This window comes from Coregonus lavaretus, assembly GCF_964263955.1.
Source record: "Coregonus lavaretus genome assembly, contig: HAP1_SCAFFOLD_251, whole genome shotgun sequence".
Taxonomy (NCBI): domain Eukaryota; kingdom Metazoa; phylum Chordata; class Actinopteri; order Salmoniformes; family Salmonidae; genus Coregonus; species Coregonus lavaretus.
In genome coordinates this window covers 491,402-514,194 of record NW_028166533.1, presented here as the reverse complement: position 1 = coordinate 514,194, position 22,793 = coordinate 491,402, and the positions used below count along the sequence as shown (strand labels likewise).

The window sequence follows — 22,793 nt, the reverse complement described above, 5'->3', positions numbered from 1 at the left end:
AGAGCTCTGGCATTTTTCTAACACAGCGGACCATTATTTATTTTCCTTGAGACTCCCATTATTAGCCCACTAGGTTCAAACTGGACCAGAACACCTCCCCTCCTGCCTGCATGCAAACCGTAAATAGTAGATAACATTAGAGCCATATCTGGGTCAGGTAAGATATCATGTCTGGATGAAAATCAAAACACCTCATTCATGTGACTCATCGGTCACATGTCAACTCAAAACCTGTATGTTCACTAATGTTGCTGGAACCTGATAAGGTACTGTTCAGTCACATGACTAGTGACTGGGAGTAACATTTTATCATGGAAGTTTACCCTACTGAACAGAGTTAACAGGGAGTCTGGAGTTGGACAATAGGAGAGGTATCTCAGTTGGTAAACTAAGAAAGCAACTAAGAAGGGTTGGGGCACATTTTATTTAAGTTCATATGAAGTGAATTAAAATTCCAACAACTTAATAATCCTCATAAGAAATGGACAATATTGAATTCAAAATCCATCCCCTTGAAGAGGAATTGAACCCGACCCTGATATTCATTTTATTTTCACACAACTTATACTCACGCTGGCAGGGCCATGGGGATGACACTGTGTAGAAGCGGTAGTATAGCGGTAGTATAGTATATTAGTAGTATAGTGGTAGTACAGTGGTAGTATAGCATATTAGCAGTATAGTGTTAGTATAGCGGTAGTATAGCATATTAGCAGTGGTCGTATAGTGGTAGTATAGAGGTAGTATAGATGCAGCATATTAGTAGTATAGCGGTAGTATAGTGGTAGTATAGTAGTAGTATAACAGTAGTATACTAGTAGTATAGTGTTAGTATATTATTATAGTGGTGGTATAGTGGTGGTATAGTGGTAGTATAGTGGTAGTATAGCGGTATTATAATGGTAGTATAACAGTAGTATACTAGTAGTATAGTGGTAGTATATTATTATAGTGGTGGTATAGTGGTAGTATAGTGGTAGTATAGCGGTATTATAGTGGTAGTATAACAGTAGTATACTAGTAGTATAGTGGTAGTATATTATTATAGTGGTGATATAGTGGTAGTATAGTGGTAGTATAGCGGTATTATAGTGGTATTATAGTGGTAGTATAACAGTAGTATACTAGTAGTATAGTGGTAGTATATTAGTATAGTGGTGGTATAGTTGTAGTATAGTGGTAGTATAGCACATTAGCAGTATAGTGGTAGTATAGTGGTAGTATAGTGGTAGTATAGTGGTAGTATAGTGGTAGTATAGTGGTAGTATAGCGGTAGAATAGTAGTACTATAGTAGTATAGTGGTAGTATATTATTATAGTGGTGGTATAGTGGTAGTACAGCATAATAGTAGTATAGTAGTAGTATAGTAGTAGTATAGTGGTAGTATAGTGGTAGCATATCGGTAGTATAGTAGTAGTATAGTAGTATAGTGGTAGTATAGCGATAGTATAGTAGTAGTATAGCAGTATAGTGGTAGTATAGTAGTATAGTGGTAGTATAGCAGTAGTATAGTCGTAGTATAGCAGTATAGTTGTAGTATAGTGGTAGTATAGTGGTAGTATAGTGGTAGTATATCGGTAGTATAGTGGTAGTATAGTAGTAGTATAGCAGTATAGTGGTAGTATAGTAGTATAGTGGTAGTATATCGGTAGTATAGTGGTAGTATGGTAGTATAGTGGTAGTATAGCGGTAGTATAGTAGTAGTATAGCAGTATAGTGGTGGTATATTAGTATAGTGGTAGTAGTAGTATATAATACTCACCCTAGCAGGGCCAATGGGATGACACAGAGTCCAGCAGACAACAGGAAGCAGAATCCAGGGTACCAGGTTACAGTGGCAGCGTAGAGACTACTGAACAAAACCACTGCCACACTGTTGCTCACACTGTCCAGGCAAGCCAAGCACGCAAACAACGCTCCTACACACACACACACACACACACACACACACACACACACAAACACAAACACACACACACACGAGAGAGAGACACAGAGAGAGAGGAAGACAATGCACTGTCAGATAGATGAGTTCAAAGCCACATCGGTATATCACCCTACATTTAAATACTTCAGCCTAACGTTGCCACATCGGTATATCACCCTACATTTAAATACTTCAGCCTAACGTTGCCACATCGGTAAATCACCCCTACATGGGCCTACATTTAAATACTTCAGCCTAACGTTGTGAGACAGAAGGAGCAGAGCACATCTCCTCTGTTGTCTGGGACCATGTCATAATGGTTGCCTTGCTTTCCACATTATTGCCACAAGTTCCATGGTTGCCATAGCGCCGTGAGGTAGCCTAGGCAGAGAGCTCTGTAAATATTGTACATATTTTATTGTTTTTAAGTGTTGTTTTTTTTAAATTGTATATTTGAATAAACTTTCTTTGTTTTTGATAACTTGTTGATAGATGAACTGTAATATCTGGTGGTGACCTACGAAACTGTAGGACTGATTATGACACGTCAGTTTGTATTTGGCTTGGCTAGCTAGCTAGCTTGCTTGCTAATATGATTTGAATGACGCAGCAACACCAGATCAACAGCATCGGTTTTGGCCCTCTGGCCCAGTTCCTAGAGGGAAGTGGACTGCGGTGTGAGGGGATGCAGAGTCTTGCTTCGTAGGAGGCTTTTCTGAACCACTGCTGAGGTGTGGTGGTATTACTGATGCATTTACAGTCGCCAAAACGTCACCCAGGTGGGTGCCACACTTCAGTAGTGGACGATCCAGTCTACCTACGGAGGAAGAGGAGGAGGAGGTGGGTGCCACACTTCAGTAGTGGACGATCCAGTCTACCTACGGAGGAAGAGGAGGATGAGGAGCTCCGTGTCCTGTCTCTCAGAAGTCTACCTCCCTGTCTGGCTGCACCATGTATGATCCCTTCTGTCAATATTACAGTACTACCTTTCTGAACTGCCTATCACTCTAAAGCTGTGGAAGACCATCGCCCAAGATCCCTACATTTGTTTTGTTAAAATTGAATTTTTGTTTGTTTTTAAAGCGACTTTGAGATTCTACTTGTAATGAAAAGCACAATATAAAATACACTGAGGATTATTATTATTATTATTATTACCCATGCTAGATTACGAAGATGTAAATTCATAGAGTGGCAGGTAAGGGTGCTCTCGAGCGGCTAGATGTTCTTTACCATTTATTTTTATTTTTTTATTTAACCTTTATTTAACCAGGTAAACCAGTTGAGAACAGGTTCTCATTTACAACTGCGACCTGGCCAAGATAAAGCAAAGCAGTGCAATAAAAACAACACAGAGTTACATATGGGGTAAAAAAACATAAAGTCAAAAATACAACAGAAAATATATATACAGTGTGTGCAAATGTAGCAAGTTATGGAGGTAAGGCAATAAATAGGCTATAGTGCAGAATAATTACAATAGTATTAACACTGGAATGCTAGATGTGCAAGAGATTATGTGCAAATAGAGATACTGGGGTGCAAAAGAGCAAAATAAATAACAATATAGGGATGAGGTAGTTGGGTGGGCTAATTTCAGATGGGCTGTGTACAGGTGCAGTGATCGGTAAGGTGCTCTGACAACTGATGCTTAAAGTTATTGAGGGAGATAAGAGTCTCCAGCTTCAGAGATTTTTGCAAACCATTCGGCCATCAGATTTGCCACCAATGCTCCTTATAGGACACATCACTGCACTCTATACTCCTCTGTAAACTGGTCACCTCATCCTCCACATACAACACCCGTTCTGCCAGTCACATTCTGTTAAAGGTCCCCAAAGCACACACATCCCTGGGGCGCTCCTCTTTCCAGTTCGCGGCAGCTAGCGACAGGAACGAGCTGCAAAGAACCCTCAAACTGGACAGTTTTATCTCCATCTCTTCATTCAAAGACTCAATCATGGACACTCTTACTGACAGTTGTGGCTGCTTTCGCGTGATGTATTGTTGTCTCTACCTTCTTGCCCTTTGTGCTGTTGTCTGTGCCCAATAATGTTTGTACCATGTCTTGTGTTGCTACCATGTTGTGCTGCTGCCATGTTGTTTTCATGTTGGGTTGCTACCTTGCTGTGTTGTTGTGTTGTTGTGTGTTGCTGCCATGCTATGTTGTCGTCTTAGATTTCTCTTTATGTAGTGTTGTGTTGTCTCTCTTGTCGTGATGTGTGTTTGGTCCTATACAGTGAGGGAAAAAAGTATTTGATCCCCTGCTGATTTTGTACGTTTGCCCACTGACAAAGACATAATCAGTCTATAATTTTAATGGTAGGTTTATTTGAACTGTGAGAGACAGAATAACAACAACAAAAAATCCAGAAAAACGCATGTCAAAAATGTTATAAATTGATTTGCATTTTAATGAGGGAAATAAGTATTTGACCCCTCTGCAAAACATGACTTAGTACTTGATGGCAAAACCCTTGTTGGCAATCACAGAGGTCAGACGTTTATTGTAGTTGGCCACCAGGTTTGCACACATCTCAGGAGGGATTTTGTCCCACTACTCTTTGCAGATCTTCTCCAAGTCATTAAGGTTTTGAGGCTGACGTTTGGCAACTCAAACCTTCAGCTCCCTCCACAGATTTCCTATGGGATTAAGGTCTGGAGACTGGCTAGGCCACTCCAGGACCTTAATGTGCCTCTTCTTGAGCCACTCCTTTGTTGCCTTGGCCGTGTGTTTTGGGTCATTGTCATGCTGGAATACCCATCCACGACCCATTTTCAATGCCCTGGCTGAGGGAAGGAGGTTCTCACCCAAGATTTGACGGTACATGGCCCCGTCCATCGTCCCTTTGATGCAGTGAAGTTGTCCTGTCCCCTTAGCAGAAAAACACCCCCAAAGCATAATGTTTCCACCTCCATGTTTGACGGTGGGGATGGTGTTCTTGGGATCATAGGCAGCATTCCTCCTCCTCCAAACACGGCGAGTTGAGTTGATGCCAAAGAGCTCGATTTTGGTCTCATCTGACCACAACACTTTCACCCAGTTCTCCTCTGAATCATTCAGATGTTCATTGGCAAACTTCAGACGGGCCTGTATATGTGCTTTCTTGAGCAGGGGGACCTTGCGGGCGCTGCAGGATTTCAGTCCTTCACGGCGTAGTGTGTTACCAATTGTTTTCTTGGTGACAATGGTCCCAGCTGCCTTGAGATCATTGACAAGATCCTCCCGTGAAGTTCTGGGCTGATTCCTCACCGTTCTCATGATCATTGCAACTCCACGAGGTGAGATCTTGCATGGAGCCCCAGGCCGAGGGAGATTGACAGTTATTTTGTGTTTCTTCCATTTGCGAATAATCGCACCAACTGTTGTCACCTTCTCACCAAGGTGCTTGGCGATGGTCTTGTAGCCCATTCCTGCCTTGTGTAGGTCTACAATCTTGTCCCTGACATCCTTGGAGAGCTCTTTGGTCTTGGCCATGGTGGAGAGTTTGGAATCTGATTGATTGATTGCTTCTGTGGAACGGTGTCTTTTATACAGGTAACAAGCTGAGATTAGGAGCACTCCCTTTAAGAGTGTGCTCCTAATCTCAGCTCGTTACCTGTATAAAAGACACCTGGGAGCCAGAAATCTTTCTGATTGAGAGGGGGTCAAATACTTATTTCCCTCATTAAAATGCAAATCAATTTATAACATTTTTGACATGCGTTTTTCTGGATATTTTTTTTTTTATTCTGTCTCTCACTGTTCAAATAAACCTACCATTAAAATTATAGACTGATCATGTCTTTGTCAGTGGGCAAACATACAAAATCAGCAGGGGATCAAATACTTTTTTCCCTCACTGTATTTATTTATTTTTTAATCCCAGCCCCCGTCCCCGCAGGAGGCCTTTTGTCTTTTGGTAGGCCGTCATTGTAAATAAGAATGTTTTCTTAACTGACTTGCCTAGTTAAATAAAGGTTAAATAAAATATTATTATTATTTGTCCGTGTGGGAGAGGGAGGCTTGAAAAAGAGCCCTTCAGACATGGCTCTCTGACCAGACAAGGGCCCTCTGACCAGACACGGGCTCTCTGACCAGACAAGGGCCCTCTGACCAGACAAGGGCCCTCTGACCAGACAAGGGCCCTCTGACCAGACACGGGCCCTCTGACCAGACAAGGGCCCTCTGACCAGACACGGGCCCTCTGACCAGACAAGGGCCCTCTGACCAGACAAGGGCCCTCTGACCAGACAAGGGCCCTCTGACCAGACAAGGGCCCTCTGACCAGACACGGGCCCTCTGACCAGACAAGGGCCCTCTGACCAGACAAGGGCCCTCTGACCAGACAAGGGCCCTCTGACCAGACAAGGGCCCTCTGACCAGACAAGGGCCCTCCTCTCTGGTCTAACAACCTCTGTTTAAACAAACCATTGCTTGGGAATGCTAGGATGGCTTACATGCGTCAAACTCATTCCACGGAGGGCCGAGTGTCAGCGGGTTTTCGCTCCACCCTTGTACTTGATTGATGAATTAAGGTCACTAATTAGTAAGGAACTCCCCTCACCTGGTTGTCTAGGTCTTAACTGAAAGGGAAAAACCACAAACCCACAGACATTGGGCCCTCCGTGCGATGAGTTTGACGCCCCGCTTACAGGTCCAGTATATCCATACTAGCACTTACAACGAGGACCCCAATGGAAGTCCAAATAAATATGTTAATGGGGTCATTCTCAATAATTATATTAATGATGTGCTTTGTTATGTGTTTTTAAACACATTAGTTATTAAGTTTACTAGTTAAACTAAACACTCACCCTGCTCGGTCTTTGATCCGATCTCATTAGTTATTAAGTTTACTAGTTAAGCTTATCATGCAAGTCTAGGTCCAAAAGGCTCCTTAACAGCTTCTACCCCCAAGCGATAAGACTGCTGAACAATTAATAACAGCTTCTACCCCCCCCCCCCCCCTACTCGCTGTTTATTATCTATGTATAGTCACTTTAACCCTACCTACATGTACAAATTACCTCAAATAACCTGTGCCCCCGCACATTGACTCTGTACCGGTACCCCCTGTATACAGCCTCGTTATTGTTATGAAGTTTTGTGTTACTTTTTATTTTTTACTTTAGTTTATTTAGTAAATATTTTCTTAACTCTTTCTTGAACTGCATTGTTGGTTAAGGGCTTGTAAGTAAGCATTTCACGGTATTCATTGTATTCGGCGCATGTGACAAATAACATGGTGTTTTATTTGATGTCCAAAACCCTCACCCTGCTCGGTCTTTGATACGATCTTTGACATCATGGATCTCAGCACGGGGAACGGCATGATAGCCAGCAGCATTGGAAGCCTCACTGAGAAGAACAAACAGACAATATAAACAGAGAGAGAGGCAGAGAGAGAGAGAAAGAGAGAGAGAAAGAGAGAGAGACAGAGAGACAGAGAGGCAGAGAGAGAGACAGCGGCAGAGAGACAGAGAGGCAGAGAGACAGAGAGAGAGAGGCAGAGAGAGAGAGGCAGCGAGAGAGGCAGAGAGAGAGAGAGGCAGAGAGAGAAAGAGAGAGAGGCAGCGAGAGAGGCAGAGAGAGAGAGAGAGAGAGAGAGAGAGAGAGAGAGAGAGAGAGAGAGAGAGAGAGAGCAAGAGAGAGAGAGAGCAAGAGAGAGAGAGAGAACGAGAGAGAGAGAGAGAGAGAGAGAGAGAGAGAGAGAGAGAGAGAGAGAGAGAGAGAGAGAACATCACATTATTGACTGGGTTCTCAATCGACATGCAGACTGAACTGAACAGAGGTTACAGTGCATTCGGAAAGTATTCAGACCCCTTGACTTTTCCACATTTTGTTACGTTACAGCCTTATTCTAAAATGGATTAAATAAAGACATTTCCTCATCAATCTACACACAATACCCCATAATGACGACTCGAAAACAGGTTTTTAGAAAGTTTTGCAAATTTATACAAAATTAAAAACAGAAATACCTTATTTACATAAGTACTCTGACCCTTTGCTATGAGACTCAAAATTGAGCTCAGGTGCATCCTGTTTCCATTGATCATCCTTGAGATGTTTCTACAACTTGATTGGAGTCCACCTGTGGTAAATTCAATTGATTGGACATGATTTGGAAAGGCACACACCTGTCTATATAAGGTCCCACAGTTGACAGTGCATGTCAGAGCAAAAACCAAGCCATGAGGTCGAAGGAATTGTCCGTAGAGCTCCGAGACAGGATTGTGTCGAGGCACAGATCTGGGGAAGGGTACCAAAAAATGTCTGCAGCATTGAAGGTCCCCAAGAACACAGTGGCCTCCATCATTCTTAAATGGAAGAAGTTTGGAACCACCAAGATTCTTTCTAGAGCTGGTCGTCCGGCCAAACTGAGCAATCGGGGGAGAAGGGCCTTGGTCAGGGAGGTGATCAAGAACCTGATGGTCACTTTGACATGGCTTCAGAGTTCTTCTGTGGAGATTGGAGAACCTTCCAGAAGGACAACCATCTCTGCAGCACTCCACCAATCAGGCCTTTATGGTAGAGTGGCCAGACGGAAGCCACTCCTCAGTAAAAGGCACATGACAGCCCACTTGGAGTTTTCCAAAAGGCACCTAAAGGAGCTTCTCTGGTCTGATGAAACCAAGATTGAACTCTTTGGCCTGAATGCCAAGTGTCACGTCTGGAGGAAACCTGGCACCATCCCTACGGTGAAGCATGGATCATGCCGTGGGGATGTTTTTCAGCGGCAGGGACTGGGAGACTAGTCAGGATCGAGGGAACGATGAACAGAGCAAAGTACAGAGAGATCCTTGATGAAAACCTGCTCCAGAGCGCTCAGGACCTCAGACTGGGGCGAAGATTCACCTTCAACAGGACAATGACTCTAAGCACACAGCCAAGAAAACGCAGGAGTGGCTTCAGGACAAGTCTCTGAATGTCCTTGAGTGGCCCAGCCAGAGCCCGGACTTGAACCCGATCTAACATCTCTGGAGAGACCTGAAAATAGCTGTTCAGAGACGCTCCCCATCCAACCTGACAGAGCTTGAGAGGATCTGCAGAGAAGAATGGGAGAAACTCCCCAAATACACGTGTGCCAAGCTTGTTGTGTTATACCCAAGAAGACTCGAGGCTGTAATCGCTGCCAAAGGTGCTTCAACAAAGTACTGAGTAAAGGGTCTGAATACTTATGTAAATGTGATATTTCTGTTTTTTATTTTTTATCCATTTGCAAACATTTCTAAAAACCTGTTTTTGCTTTGTCATTATGGGGTATTGTGTGTAGATTGATGAGGGGGAAAAAAACAATTTAATCATTTTTAAAATGTAACAAAATGTGGAAAAAGTTAAAGGGTCTGAATACTTTAAGTTGCCTTTTTAGTTTATCACCTTTTGGAAAAGAGCCAAGATAAAGACCTGAATATTATGGTCTGTTGTCATTTTATCTGGTTACAGCCATAATCAAATAAAGCAGTACGGAACACAGCAAGGGTCATTCCACCTCAAAAAGCACAAGAAAGAGGGTTTTGACACCCACCATCTCAGATTGTTCTGAAATCGTTTCTGTTGTTGTTAAAAAACTGAAAAGATTAGCATTCCTGCAACATTATTTTGTTGAAATATAATTTTGTCTCCAAGCTAATTGATTGCATCGAAATTGGCCACTTTAATTTAGAGGATTCATGTAATGTTCAATAAATATAGTACCTAACATCCGATTTGGATGACTGTAAGTCGCTTTGGATAAAAGCGTCTGCTAAATGGCATATTATTATTATTATAAAGGTGCATTTTTATGGTGAAGATTATCTTCCCCAAACTTGAAACTCGGGCGCCGCCTATGTATGCCAGATAGACTCTACACCGGTTGTAAAGCGGATTAATGTGCTTAATTTTAAGAAGTTATTTGGCAACTTTAGTTGTGATACAAACGTTATCAAAACATATAGGCCTACGGGCCAGGCTACATGAGGTGTGGGACTATGATTAGAAAAAGTCGCAAAAAAAAGGTATGCATTGCTTCTTGCCTTACGCTGACCATCATTCACAAGTGATAATACATCATTCACAAGTGATAGGCTAATATTGTCACCCATCAGACTATTCTTGATTTAATCTTGTCTTTACATATACTAAATAATGTGTGAAATTTGTTTTGATTTAGAATGGACCATTATAATGCACCTGTCTCGAAACGGGGAAAAAAATACATGTCGTCTATGCACTTAAATAGCGGATGGAGGACGCTTTTCCCCGTGGTTCATTTTCATGCCAGCCAGGTAGGCTACACTCCTGTTGTAAAGAGAAGCAATGTGCTTAATATTAGGAAAGTTGAGAAATAAATATAGTAGGCCTAGCCTATAGAAGGCTGATGGGAACCTTCTCTTTTTAATAGAGGCCATCACTCTGTTTTCTTACACAATTGCATAGCCTATAGAAATGTTGCGCAACATGAGGTCATGGGCTCTCATGAAGTGTTTGATTAGATTTTCGATAACATTTGCATTGATGTCAGAGTGATTAGAGGGACAATAGAGTGCTGAGTACCAGGAAGTTAGCAAGTTTGGTAGGCTACTAATGACCATCAGCAGCATCAGAGCTTGGAGAAGCCTAATTACCATGACTAAACGGTCACATGGAATTTGACTGCCTTCATGACTCGTGACTTTCGGTCACGGTGTGGCGGTAATACGGTCACCGTAACAGCCCTAGTCAGAACCTGGTAATATTAGGGTGAAGGAAGGGACACAAACCTAACAACTTCAATGACTAATTTTTCTGAACAGCGGAAAAAAACCCCACTGAGAATACATTACATAGCATGAAGAAACAATACTCCGAGCCGCAGCTCCATACTACTTCTCAGAAATAGAGAACTGATACTGTATACTCAGTTTGTGGGTAGCTTGTGACAAAACATTTTTATTCCTCATGTCTTACTCATTATTAGAAAAAAGTTGGGTCCAAAATGGATGTTAGGTACTATATATATTGAATATTATATGAATTCTATAAATGAAACTTGCCAAATTTGGGAGCAATAAATTAGCTTCAAATTATATTTCAACAAAATAATGTTGTATGAATGCTAATTTCTAAATACAGAAACTATTTCAGAACAATCACAGATGGTGGGTGTCATGACATGGAACGACCCGCCAGTCATGTCACTGGAATAGACTTCACTGCAGTAAAACCAGCAATTTGCCATCATCAACAGTAAAACTATATGGTTACATTTATACTACCATATAAAACGTTATAGTTTGTTTATGGCCTTTTAGTAAAAAATTCAACTTGCCCTTTATGCTCACACTTATCCTTTCAGATCTACACGAAGTAGCTTAAGACCCAGAAGTGTTCCTGACCACCTGACTAACTGGGGCCCTGAGGTGTTCCTGACCACCTGACCAGATTAACTGGGGCCCTGAGGTGTTCCTGACCACCTGACCAGATTAACTGGGGCCCTGAGGTGTTCCTGACCACCTGACTAACTGGGGCCCTGAGGTGTTCCTGATCACCTGACTAACTGGGGCCCTGAGGTGTTCCTGACCACCTGACTAACTGGGGCCCAGAGGTGTTCCTGACCACCTGACTAACTGGGGCCCTGAGGTGTTCCTGACCACCTGACTAACTGGGGCCCTGAGGTGTTCCTGACTAACTGGGGCCCTGAGGTGTTCCTGACCACCTGACTAACTGGGGCCCAGAGGTGTTCCTGACCACCAGAGGTTATCCTGCTCAGGAATAACTCCAGGCCCGAGGCATAAGTTAGCCAATACTTGGCTCACATCAGGGTTGGGGTCAATTCCAGTAAAATGTCAAATGAAATTCCAATTCCTAATATTTCTCATTGAAAAGTATTGGCATTGACAAAAATCAGAATTTCAGTTTACTTCCTGAATTGAAATGGAATTGACCCCAACCCTGGCTCACATGGTCTAGACCTAAGTTCTCCTTCTCCACCCAGGACCATGTTACCATTGAAAATCATCCTTATTCCTTACCCAGGACCATGTTACCATTGAAAATCATCCTTATTCCTTACCCAGGACCATGTTACCATTGAAAAGCATCCTTATTCCTTACCCAGGACCATGTTACCATTGAAAATCATCCTTATTCCTTACCCAGGACCATGTTACCATTGAAAATCATCCTTATTCCTTACCCAGGACCATGTTACCATTGAAAATCATCCTTATTCCTTACCCAGGACCATGTTACCATTGAAAATCATCCTTATTCCTTACCCAGGAACATCATGAGCGTGGTCTTGGCGAAGGCCACCATGGTCATACCCGCCATGACACTTAGTATCCCTATGAGGATGATGATGAGGTTGGGCACGCCACAGCGAGAGAACACCGTCACGCCCACGAAGCTGGTCAGGAACACCGTGGTGGACAGCGCCGAGCCGTAGCCAATCAGGATCTCGGTCCAGCACAGCGGCTGGTTGAGCTCGTACAACGTGATCAAGGAGAGCCCGCCCATGTTGGCGAAGGAGAAGGAGGAGAAGAGGAGCAGGAGGAGAACCAGGAGGACGTTGCGCCTCCTGCTGGCCCCTGCAAACAGCTGGTAGACCCCGTAGGCCAGCTGACGCATGGCGGTGCGGCGCGGGGAGCCGTCCAGGGGGTCGTCTGGAGGTCGTTGGACCGTCTCCTCCAGGATGAAGACGGCGTAGACCAGGTTGACACACTGGAACAGAGCCGAGGTGAAGAAGGGCCAGTTGAAGCCTGCTGCTCGGAGGAAGTAGCCCGTAGAGAGAGAGGCCACTCCAGACAACAGGCCGATCACCATGTCCACTACGGCCATCCGCAGGGTCTTCTCCTGTCCGTCCTCGCACAGGTCAGCGATGTAGGAGAAACAACCCCCCAGGAACGTCCCCAAGCCCCCGAACAGGGCGCTGACGAAGGAGGCGACGATGAGGAGGTAGAGGTCCAGCTCGAAGAAGGAGACGGACAGGAAGGACAGTGTGTAGAACAGAGAGCCAATCAGAGGCAGGATGATGGTGATCTTGCGTCCGCGCTGGTCGCTATAGGCGACGAGGATGAGGGTGGCGGCCAGGGAGGGGATCATGGAGAAGAGATCGGTGTAGAGGGAGAAGAGAGACGCCGCCTTCTGGACCTCCTGGTGTAAACAACAACATAAACAACAACAACATGAACAAGAGCTTGGTGGAGAGAGAGAAGAGATGCCGCGTTCTGGACCTCCTATAACAAACAACATGAAGAAAAGCTTGGTGCAGAGAGAGAGAGAGGAGAGAGAGAGAGAGAGAGAGAGAGGCAGAGAGAGAGAGAGAGAGGGGCAGACACAGAGAGAGAGAGAGAGAGAGAGAGATGGAGAGAGAGAGAGAGAGAGAGAGAGAGAGAGGCAGAGAGGGACAGAGAGAGAGAGAGAGGGGCAGAGAGAGAGAGAGAGAGATGGAGAGAGAGAGAGAGAGAGAGAGAGAGAGGCAGAGAGGGGCAGAGAGAGAGAGAGAGGGGCAGAGAGCGAGAGAGAGAGGGCAGACACAGAGAGAGAGAGAGAGAGAGAGAGAGAGAGAGAGAGAGAGAGAGAGAGAGAGAGAGAGAGAGAGAGAGAGAGAGAGAGAGAGAGGCAGAGAGGGACAGAGAGAGAGGCAGAGAGGGACAGAGAGAGAGGCAGAGAGGGACAGAGAGAGATGCAGACACCGAGAGAGAGAGGGGCAGAGAGAGAGAGAGGGGCAGAGAGAGAGAGAGAGAGAGAGAGAGAGGCAGAGAGGGACAGAGAGAGAGAGAGAGAGAGAGGGGCAGAGAGAGAGAGAGGGGCAGACACAGAGAGAGAGAGACACAGAGAGAGAGAGAGAGAGAGAGAGAGAGAGAGAGAGAGAGAGAGAGAGAGAGAGAGAGAGAGAGAGAGAGAGAGAGAGAGAGAGAGAGAGAGAGAGAGAGAGAGAAGCAGAGTGTAGTTTTTTTGGGCAGGCCTATATAACCCAATAAATAGTTTTTCTGGACTATATAACCCTATATAGTTTTTTGGGCCTATAGAACTCTATATATAGTTTTTCTGGCATACAGTGCATTAGGAAAGTATTCAGACCCCTCAACTATTTTGTTACGTTACAGCCTTATTCTAAAATTGATTAAATAAATAAAAATCGTCAGTAATGTACACACAATACCCCATAATGAAAAAGCGAAAACAGGTTTTTAGAATTTTCTGCAAATGTATTACAAATAAAAAACGAATACCTCATTTACATAAGTATTCAGACCCTTTGCTATGAGACTCGAAATTGAGCTCAGGTGCATCCTGTTCCATTGATCATCCTTGAGATGTTTCTACAACTTCATTGGAGCCCACCTGTGGTAAATTCAATCGATTGGACATGATTTGGGAAGGCACACACCCGTCTATATAAGGTCCCGCAGTTGACAGTGCATGTCAGAGCAAAAACCAAGCCATGAGATCGAAGGAATCGTCCGTAGAGCTCCGAGATAGGATATTGTCGAGTCACAGATCTGGGGAAGGGTACCAAAAAATTTCTGCAGCATTGAAGGTTCCCAAGAACACAGTGGCCTTCATCATTCTTTAAATTGAAGAAGTTTGGAACCTCCAAGACTCTTCCTAGAGCTGGCCGCCCGGCCAAACTGAGCAATCGGGGGAGAAGGGCCTTGATCAGGGAGGTTACCAAAGACCTGATGGTCACTCTGACAGAGCTCTAGAGTTCTTCTGTGGAGATGGGAGAACCTTTCAGAAGGACAACCTTCTCTGCAGCACTCCACCAATCAGGCCTTTATGGTAGCGTGGCCAGACGGAAGCCACTCCTCAGTAAAAGGCACATGACAGCCCGCTTGGAGTTTGCCAAAAGGCACCTATAGACTCTCATACCATGAGAAACAAGATTCTCTGGTATGATGAAACCAAGATTGAACTCCTTGGCCTGAATGCCACATCTGGAGGAAACCTGGCACCATCCCTACGGTGAAGCATGGTGGTGTCAGCATCATGCTGTGGGGATGTTTTTCAGCGGCAGGGACAGGGAGACTAGTCAGGATCGAGGGAAAGATGAACGGAGCACAGAGAGATCCTTGATGAAAACCTGCTCCAGAGCACTCAGGACCTCAGACTGGGGCGAAGGTTCACCTTCCAACAGGACAACAACCCTAAGCACACAGCCAAGACAACGCAGGAGTGGCTTCGGGACAAGTCTTTGAATGTCCTTGAGTGGCCCAGCCAGAGCCCGGACTTGAACCCGATCTAACATCTCTGAAGAGACCTGTCACCTGAAAATAGTTGTGCAGCAACGCTCCCCATCCAACCTGACAGAGCTTGAGAGGATCTGCAGAGAAGAATGGGAGAAACTCCCCAAATACAGGTGTGCCAAGCTTGTAGCGTCATACCCAAGAAGACTCGAGGCTGTAATCGCTGTCAAAGGTGCTTCAACCAAGTACTAAGTAAAGGGTCTGAATAATTATGTAAATTTATAAAAACCTGTTTTTGCTTTGTCATTATGGGGTATTGTGTGTGGATTGATTAGGGGGAAAAAACAACAATTTAATCAATTTTAGAATAAGGCTGTAACCTAACAAAATGTGAAAAAAGTAAAGGGGTCTGAATACTTTCCGAAGGCACTGTATATAACCCTATACCTAGTTTTTCTGGCCTATATAACCCTAAAAACTGTTAAATCCCCGTGGATTGATGAGGAATTGAAAAATTGTATGGTTAAGAGGGATGAGGCAAAAGGAATGGCAAATAAGTCTGGCTTCACAACCGATTGTTGCAAATTGAGAAATCATGTGACTACTCTGAATAAAAAGAAGAAGAAACTATACTTTGAAACAAAGACAAATGACATAAAGAATGATAGTAAAAAGCTTTGGAGCACCTTCAATGAAGGTTTGGGGAAAAAGGCAAACTCAGCTCCATCATTCATTGAATCAGATGGCTCATTCATTACAAAATCGACTGATATTGCCAACTACTTTAATGATTTTTTAATTGGCAAGATTAGCAAACTTAGGCATGACATGCCAGCAACAAACGCTGACACTACACATCCAAGTATCTGACCAAATTACGTAAGACATGAATTGTAATTTTGAATTCCGTAAAGTGAGTGTGGAAGAGGTGAAACAATGATAGTTGTCTATCAACAATGACAAGGCACCGGGGTCTGACAACTTCAATGGCAAATTACTGAGGATAATAGCGGATGATATTGCCACTCCTATTTGCCATATTGTCAATTTAAGCCTACTAGAATGTGTGTGCCCTCAGGTCTGGAGGGAAGCAAAAGTCATTCCACTACCTAAGAATAGTAAAGCCCCCTTTACTGGCTCAAATAGCCGACTGATCAGCCTGTTACCAACCCTTAGTAAAGTTTGGGGAAAAATGGTGTTTGACCAGATACAATGCTATTTTTCAGTAAACAAATTGACAACAGACTTTCAGCACGCTTATAGGGAAGGACGTTCAACAAGCACAGCACTTACACAAATTACTAATGATTGGCTGAGAGAAATTGATGATAAAAAAATTGTGGGGGCTGTTTTGTTAGATTTCAGTGCGGCTTTTGACATTATCGATCATAGTCTGCTGCTGAAAAAACGTATGTGCTTTACACCCCCTGCTATATTGTGGATAAAGAGTTACCTGTCTAACAGAACACAGAGAGTGTTCTTTAATGGAAGCCTCTCCAACATAATCCAGGTAGAATCTGTAATTCCCCAGGGCAGCTGTCTAGGCCCCTACTTTTTAAAATCTTTACTAACGACATGCCACTGGCTTTGAGTAAAGACAGTGTGTCTATGTATGCGGATGACTCAAACACTATACACGTCAGCTACTACAGCAACTGAAATGACTGCAACACTGGATAGGTTAGGTTCTACGGTAACTAACCTGTTGGTTGTTGTCAGAGACAGGGTAGGTTGTGTTGGTTAGGTTCTACGGTAACTAACCTCATGGTGGCTGCTGGTGTTGGAGGGATCGCAGCGTGAGCTGTTGTCAGAGACAGGGTAGGTTGTGTTGGTCAGCTCCTGCCATAGCCTCCTGTAGACATACTGCTGTACCAGAGGGTAGATCAGGAAACTGGCAAAGGCATATACGGCTACCAGAGGCTCCACCAGGAATAATCCCTTCATTCTCCTCAGGGGGGAGTGGACACACAGACCCCTGGAAGACAAGGTAGGAGAGTTCAGTGGACAGACAGACAGACAGACAGACAGACAGACCCCTAGAAGACAAGGTTAGGAGGTTAATACAGAGCCAACCGGGCAACAGAATAGATCCTAGACAAGTCACCAAGAAAACAAGGCAGGGTTAATGGGTCCGTTTACCCCCCCCCCCCTAACTAAGGCAGGGTTAATGGGTCCGTTTACCCCCCCCCCCCCCCCCCCCCCCCTCCTAACTAAGGCAGGGTTAATGGGTCCGTTTACCCTACATATTTATCCTGTTGCTTTCATTAATGTTACTTAAAACAACATACGCTGAGTGTACAAAACATTAAGGACACCTAACTAATATTTAGTTGCGCAACACCCCCCCCCCCCCCCCTCCCTAACTAAGTTTAAATGTATTAGGCTAAGGTGTATGTAAACTTCCAACTTCAACTGTATATATAAACAGGCTGAAATTTCAGGCAGTGTTTTCAAACAGCTCTTACACTAAAAGGCATTATCATCACTTTCACAGTATTATTTCAACCTCATTGTGTGGAAATAAATACAAAACACAGGAAAATCTGTTTTTGACTGTACTGGGCCTTTAAAAACACTTGTTTTTTGAATGTATTGGGTTTCATACAGGGGCAACCTGGAGACGGATTCTAAACAAGTTGAGTCAGAAGAGCCCACTTGTATTTATGCTGCTGTTCTCACAATTGTCTCTTCAAAACACAGTTAATACACTCTTCTTGGCTGGGAACCATTACAGTAGGCCTGGGGAATGGGACAGACAGACTGACAAAGAATGTCAAGTCACACCAGCTGGGATATGTAGAAACCTACACTCCTCTTCAAGAAGTCAGACCCAGTCTAATGAGGTTATGGCTCGCTATCGAAGGAGGATGTACATGGGTAGACCCAGCCTGTATATACACTGCATATGCAATTAAGAGAACGCCTGTACACAAAAATGTATGCACGCATGACTGTAAGTCGCTTTGGATAAAAGCGTCTGCTAAATGGCATATTATTATTATATTATTAAGAAGTTCCTAGCATACTAATACTAATTGTAATTATTTTGCACTATAGCCTATTTTATTGCCTACCTCCATAACTTGCTAAATTTGCACACTGTATATTATATGTATTTCTGTTGTATTTTTGACTTTGTTTTGTTTTACCCCATATGTAACTCTGTGTTTGTTTTTATCGCACTGCTATGCTTTATCTTGGCCAGGTCGCAGTTGTAAATGAGAACTTGTTCTCAACTGGTTTACCTGGTTAAATAAAGGTGAAATAAAAAAAATAAAAAATTAAAAATAAATACTGTAGGCTACTGTCTGAATTAATACATTGGGATGTGTTTAGAGATTGGAATATCAGCTATAATAGATAGAGCATTCTGGCCAACAAGTGTAGAATGAAAACAATGACTTATTGTAAACAATGTAAAAAATAAAATTAAAATACAAATATGTCAAACAAGACTTCCCTTCCCTGTCTATAGCTAGTTCAGTTACATGTGAACCAGTATCTGGGCAGATGGGGAGACTATGCATTTGTCCTTCTGCTCAGATCCTGGTTCAAGTTACATGATGATGATCGTGTCTGTATTATCTGACACACAGACAATACACTTCACCTGACTGACCAAGTTCATAGGACAAGGAAAATGCATAACATCAGTGTCTAAAAGAGAAACAATTTCTCACCTTTTAGTTCGTCATATGGTGAACTCACAAAAATACCAGTTCGCTCTTCCTGGATGTTTAGACCATTTCTGCGGACATCTGTTCAGTGTTTATGGCGCTGTAATGCCGGATCCACGGTCGTCACTAGTTACCACAGGGACAAAGTCATAATCATGGCTAAACCCCGCCTATTTCTACAATTTATCTTCTTAAAATCCGATTTTGAACCTAACACTAAACTTAACCACACCGATAACCTTATGCCTAACCCTAACCTTAAATTAAGACCAAAATAACATTTTTGTTTTCATGAATTTTTACGATATAGACCATTTTGACTTTGTGGCTGTGGTACAACCCAAATCCAACCGCTTATGAAAGCTTGTTCCGCCCCTCTTGTCCTATGATTGGATGGTTCTCAGTAGAGCATCCTTCGCTATGGCCAGAGCTTCTGTCAGTCATATTTTTTATTTTATTTAACCTTTATTTAACTAGGCAAGTCAGTTAAGAACAAATTCTTATTTACAATGACGGCCTACATATAAAAGGTACAGTATGAGGGTTGTTTTGAATATAGCAAAACATTTTGTGACAGTCTGTCTTTTTCGCTTTTCTATTTGCCTCTACATAGGTTCCCTCAGGCATGTGTTGTTGTATTAGTATTAAATCGTAATTATTTAACAAAAATATCACTTTAAAAGGGAACGAATTCACCTGTGTGAAATCACCTCTTCCGTGTCTCTTGGTGTTGCTGTATTACATTTTTCTCCTTCAGTTAATTTAATTTGCATTTATCAAAACATATCCATAACTTTATGTAATTGCAATTTTAAATATCCCATTTGTAAGCAATTTACGGTACGGTAAGAGAGAGCGTGTCTTTGCGACATTACGTTTGAACGTACCCTACTCAATGGAATCAACAAACAGGGTTCGTGCTATCCGGGATCCTTGGGACGTCCCTACTCCATTGAAGTTGACGTTTAAAAGGTTACGGTTAGGGTTAGGAAAGGGTAATGGTTAGGGTATGGGTTAAGGTTAGGGTTTAGGGTATGGATTTCCCAAGGATACCACTGATGGTGTCGATCAATGAAGCCGACTGTAGACGAAAGTCGGCGAGTGAATTCGTGGTAGATGCATCTATCGATAACCGAAAGTCCGACACAGTAGTGGTTTTCCTACAGCAAGGCTCAGATCAACATGCCAGTGTCAACATAGTTGCTACTGTTCTTTTAACTATTTCTGTAAAAATGCTGAATTGAAATTATATACCCCAATATCACACATTCACTAACTGAAAACATAACGTGAAAATTAGCCTAATTGGTTAGAGAGAGTTCTCAAATATCACTTTAATTTGTATCCCCTGTAGCTTTAGAATCGTGGAAAAGTTGGTCTGTTTCAGTCATGTCTTTGGCCACATTTGTGTGGGTCAAACAAAAACGCCCTAACGATTGGTTTACAAATAGTGCCTCCCACTATGGCGGTGAAAAGCAACTGCAGCCACTTGAAGGAATCAAAAAACTGCATGACCTTTGATCACGTGTTTTTTGTCATGTTCATGCAGTAAACAATAGGCCCTTTTCACGATGACGTCATCTAACTTCCGCCTTTCCGCGTAGCAGGTTAACTTCACTTCCGTTCGCCGTAACCTGAGACTTCTCAACGAAAATACAACTGTTGACCACTAACTAGCAAGCTAGCTACTTGAAGAAATTCCAAAAGGTACGTTTAAGTTAAATTAGTAAAGTTAAGAGTAATAATGTTTACGTATATGCAATGGTTTGTAACTTGCTAACGTTATTGTTAATTCATAATTGTTCACTGCCTTAGTTACTTAAAAGTGGGCTAACGTTAGCTAACAACAACTTAGTACCAGATACCGATAACGTTAAAAGGTAGCGTTACATTGCTGCCTGGCTGTAATGTAACAAGTTTACTTAGCTAGCTATCTAACCCTTTGTTAGGCAGTTAGTTTATTCATGAATGTATAGTAACTCACCTATTCAAATACTGTTGTGCATGATAGCTAGATAAATATTGATTCCTGGTCAAAGCTGAATGTTAATTTAGCTGTTTATTTTCTCCCGGTGTCTGTATCGCAACAGTATCCCATCCAACACCGAAGCATGGCACAATCTTCGAGAAGATGCTATTGCAGTGTACCATTTTGTTCAAACAACAAACAGAAATTCCCGTATCTGAGTTTTCACGATTTCCCTGTTGATGGAGAAATACGTGCCCGTTGGGTGAGGGCGATCAGGAGAGATGAGGGACCAAGTTTTAAGATTCTTCGTGGGAGCACCTTTGTTTGCAGTCAGCACTTTCCCCCTGAGGATAGATACACATCGGCCAGTGGACGGATCCGTATTAAACAGGGATCAGTGCCGTCTAGATTCCACTGGAATGATTGGGGTAAGGATAGGTAGACAGCGTTAAACGTAATACTACTGTAATCCAAACACGTAAACACGTACCTTCATAATCAAACAGGTAACCTTCAACGAAGAACTTGTAGCCTTTATCAAGCTTCGATCTTGAAGTAAGGGACCACTTGTCAGCAAGTCGTTCTACGTCGTTAAGTCGTATTGGTGGCAGATGTGAAAGGGACTGGGTGAACTCCATAATGATGTGCTACTAGCTAAGCGTTCCTAAGCGACACCGGATGTAAACATAACCTGCATCGCGGCAGAACGGAAGTTGTCTGACGTCACGTGAAAAGGGCCTATTAGTCACAAGTCTGACAATTTTTTTCGGGGGCTGGAACCAAAATTATTGTTCCGTTTCACTGTTCCGACCTGCATAATAAAGTTCTTAACCGGTTGGAAATAGGGACTAAATTTTTTGTTTTAAATTAAATGTAAACATTGCCCCAGTGATGTACTGAGTGAAGTTGACTGGTGAGCTAATGTGGCTCATTTCACATTGGTGTCAAAATCCTGCAATAAGAGCTACAATGCTAATATTTGTGTGAACTCTTCACAGCTGTGTTCTGTGGGTGTCATGTGACTGAGTAGGCTGATAGCCTATTTCAAGGACCTAAGATCCATTCATAAGGCTGTAATATGCCATCTCTTCAAGCCTACAGGAAAGCCCTCAGGCCTGGAGGGAAGCAAAAGTCATTCCGCTACCCAAGAATAGCAAAGCACCCTTTACTGGCTCAAACAGCCGACCAATCAGCCTGCTACCAAACCTTAATAAACTTTTCTGAAAAATTGTGTTTGACCAGATACAATGCTATTTCAAAGTAAACCAATTACCAACTGATTTTCAGCACGCTTATAGGGAAGGGCACCCAACATGTACGGCACTAACACAAATGACTGATGATTGGCTGAAATAAATTCATAATAAGAAGCTTGTGGGAGCTGTTTCGTTAGACTTCAGTGCAGCTTTTGACATTATCGATCCCAATCTGCTGCCGGGAATACTTCTGTTATATCGTGGATCGAGAGTTACCTGTCTGACAGTCCCCTGTAGCTCAGTTGGTAGAGCATGGTGCTTGCAACGCTAGGGTTGTGGGTTCATTTCCCACGGGGGGCCAGTATGAAAATGTATGCACTCACTAACTGTAAGTCGCTCTGGATAAGAGCGTCTGCTAAATATGTAAAATGTAACATAATACAGAGGGTGTTCTTTAATGGAAGCCTCTCCAACATTATCTAGGTAGAGTCGGGCATTCCCCAGGGCAGTTGTCTTGGCCCCTTACTTTTTTCAATTTTTACTAATGTTCCCTCTATGCTGCGCGCAGGTGCGTAGCTCCCCCTGGGACTGCCACGCAGAAGAAATATCAGCCCGCGCAGAGAAGCACAAGATTGAACTTCACGCAACCTTCTAGTTTTCTCCTTTAGTTAACACTATCAATGTTTCCCTCTACTATGGGAATTGTGATCGAATCAATGCAATATTAGCCACTTTCAATGCAACATAGCTGTAACGTGTACACTGGGAGTCGGGAAGCAAGTACAGGGAGTGCATATTAACGATAAATAAAACATGGAACAAAACAAGAGTAGCGTCCAGACATGAAGCACAGGAACAGAATCAATAACGCCTGGGGAAGGAACCA

General features: G+C 43.1%; 1 protein-coding gene across 3 annotated transcripts in view; it reads right to left on the bottom strand.

Moving 5' to 3' along the window:
* LOC311114581 (lysosomal proton-coupled steroid conjugate and bile acid symporter SLC46A3-like) overlaps positions 1-20,250 on the bottom strand; it is a 33,866-nt gene extending 13,616 nt beyond the window's left edge. For 2 of the 3 annotated variants that reach the window (XR_014611132.1, XM_084189821.1), the window contains exons 1-6: positions 19,439-20,109; positions 18,746-18,868; positions 16,827-17,040; positions 12,153-13,029; positions 7,186-7,269; positions 1,764-1,920 (exon numbers count right to left, since the gene is read on the bottom strand). Coding sequence is in view for 2 of the 3 variants with exons in the window: in XM_084189821.1 (XP_084045947.1) it covers positions 1,764-1,920; positions 7,186-7,269; positions 12,153-13,029; positions 16,827-17,009 (1,301 nt within the window). In the remaining variant the exon portion in view is untranslated. Of the gene's footprint in view, positions 1-1,763; positions 1,921-7,185; positions 7,270-12,152; positions 13,030-16,826; positions 17,041-18,745; positions 18,869-19,438 lie in introns of all 3 variants that reach the window. The other variant, XM_084189822.1, reaches the window with a different exon arrangement.
* Positions 20,251-22,793: the final 2,543 nt, after the last annotated feature.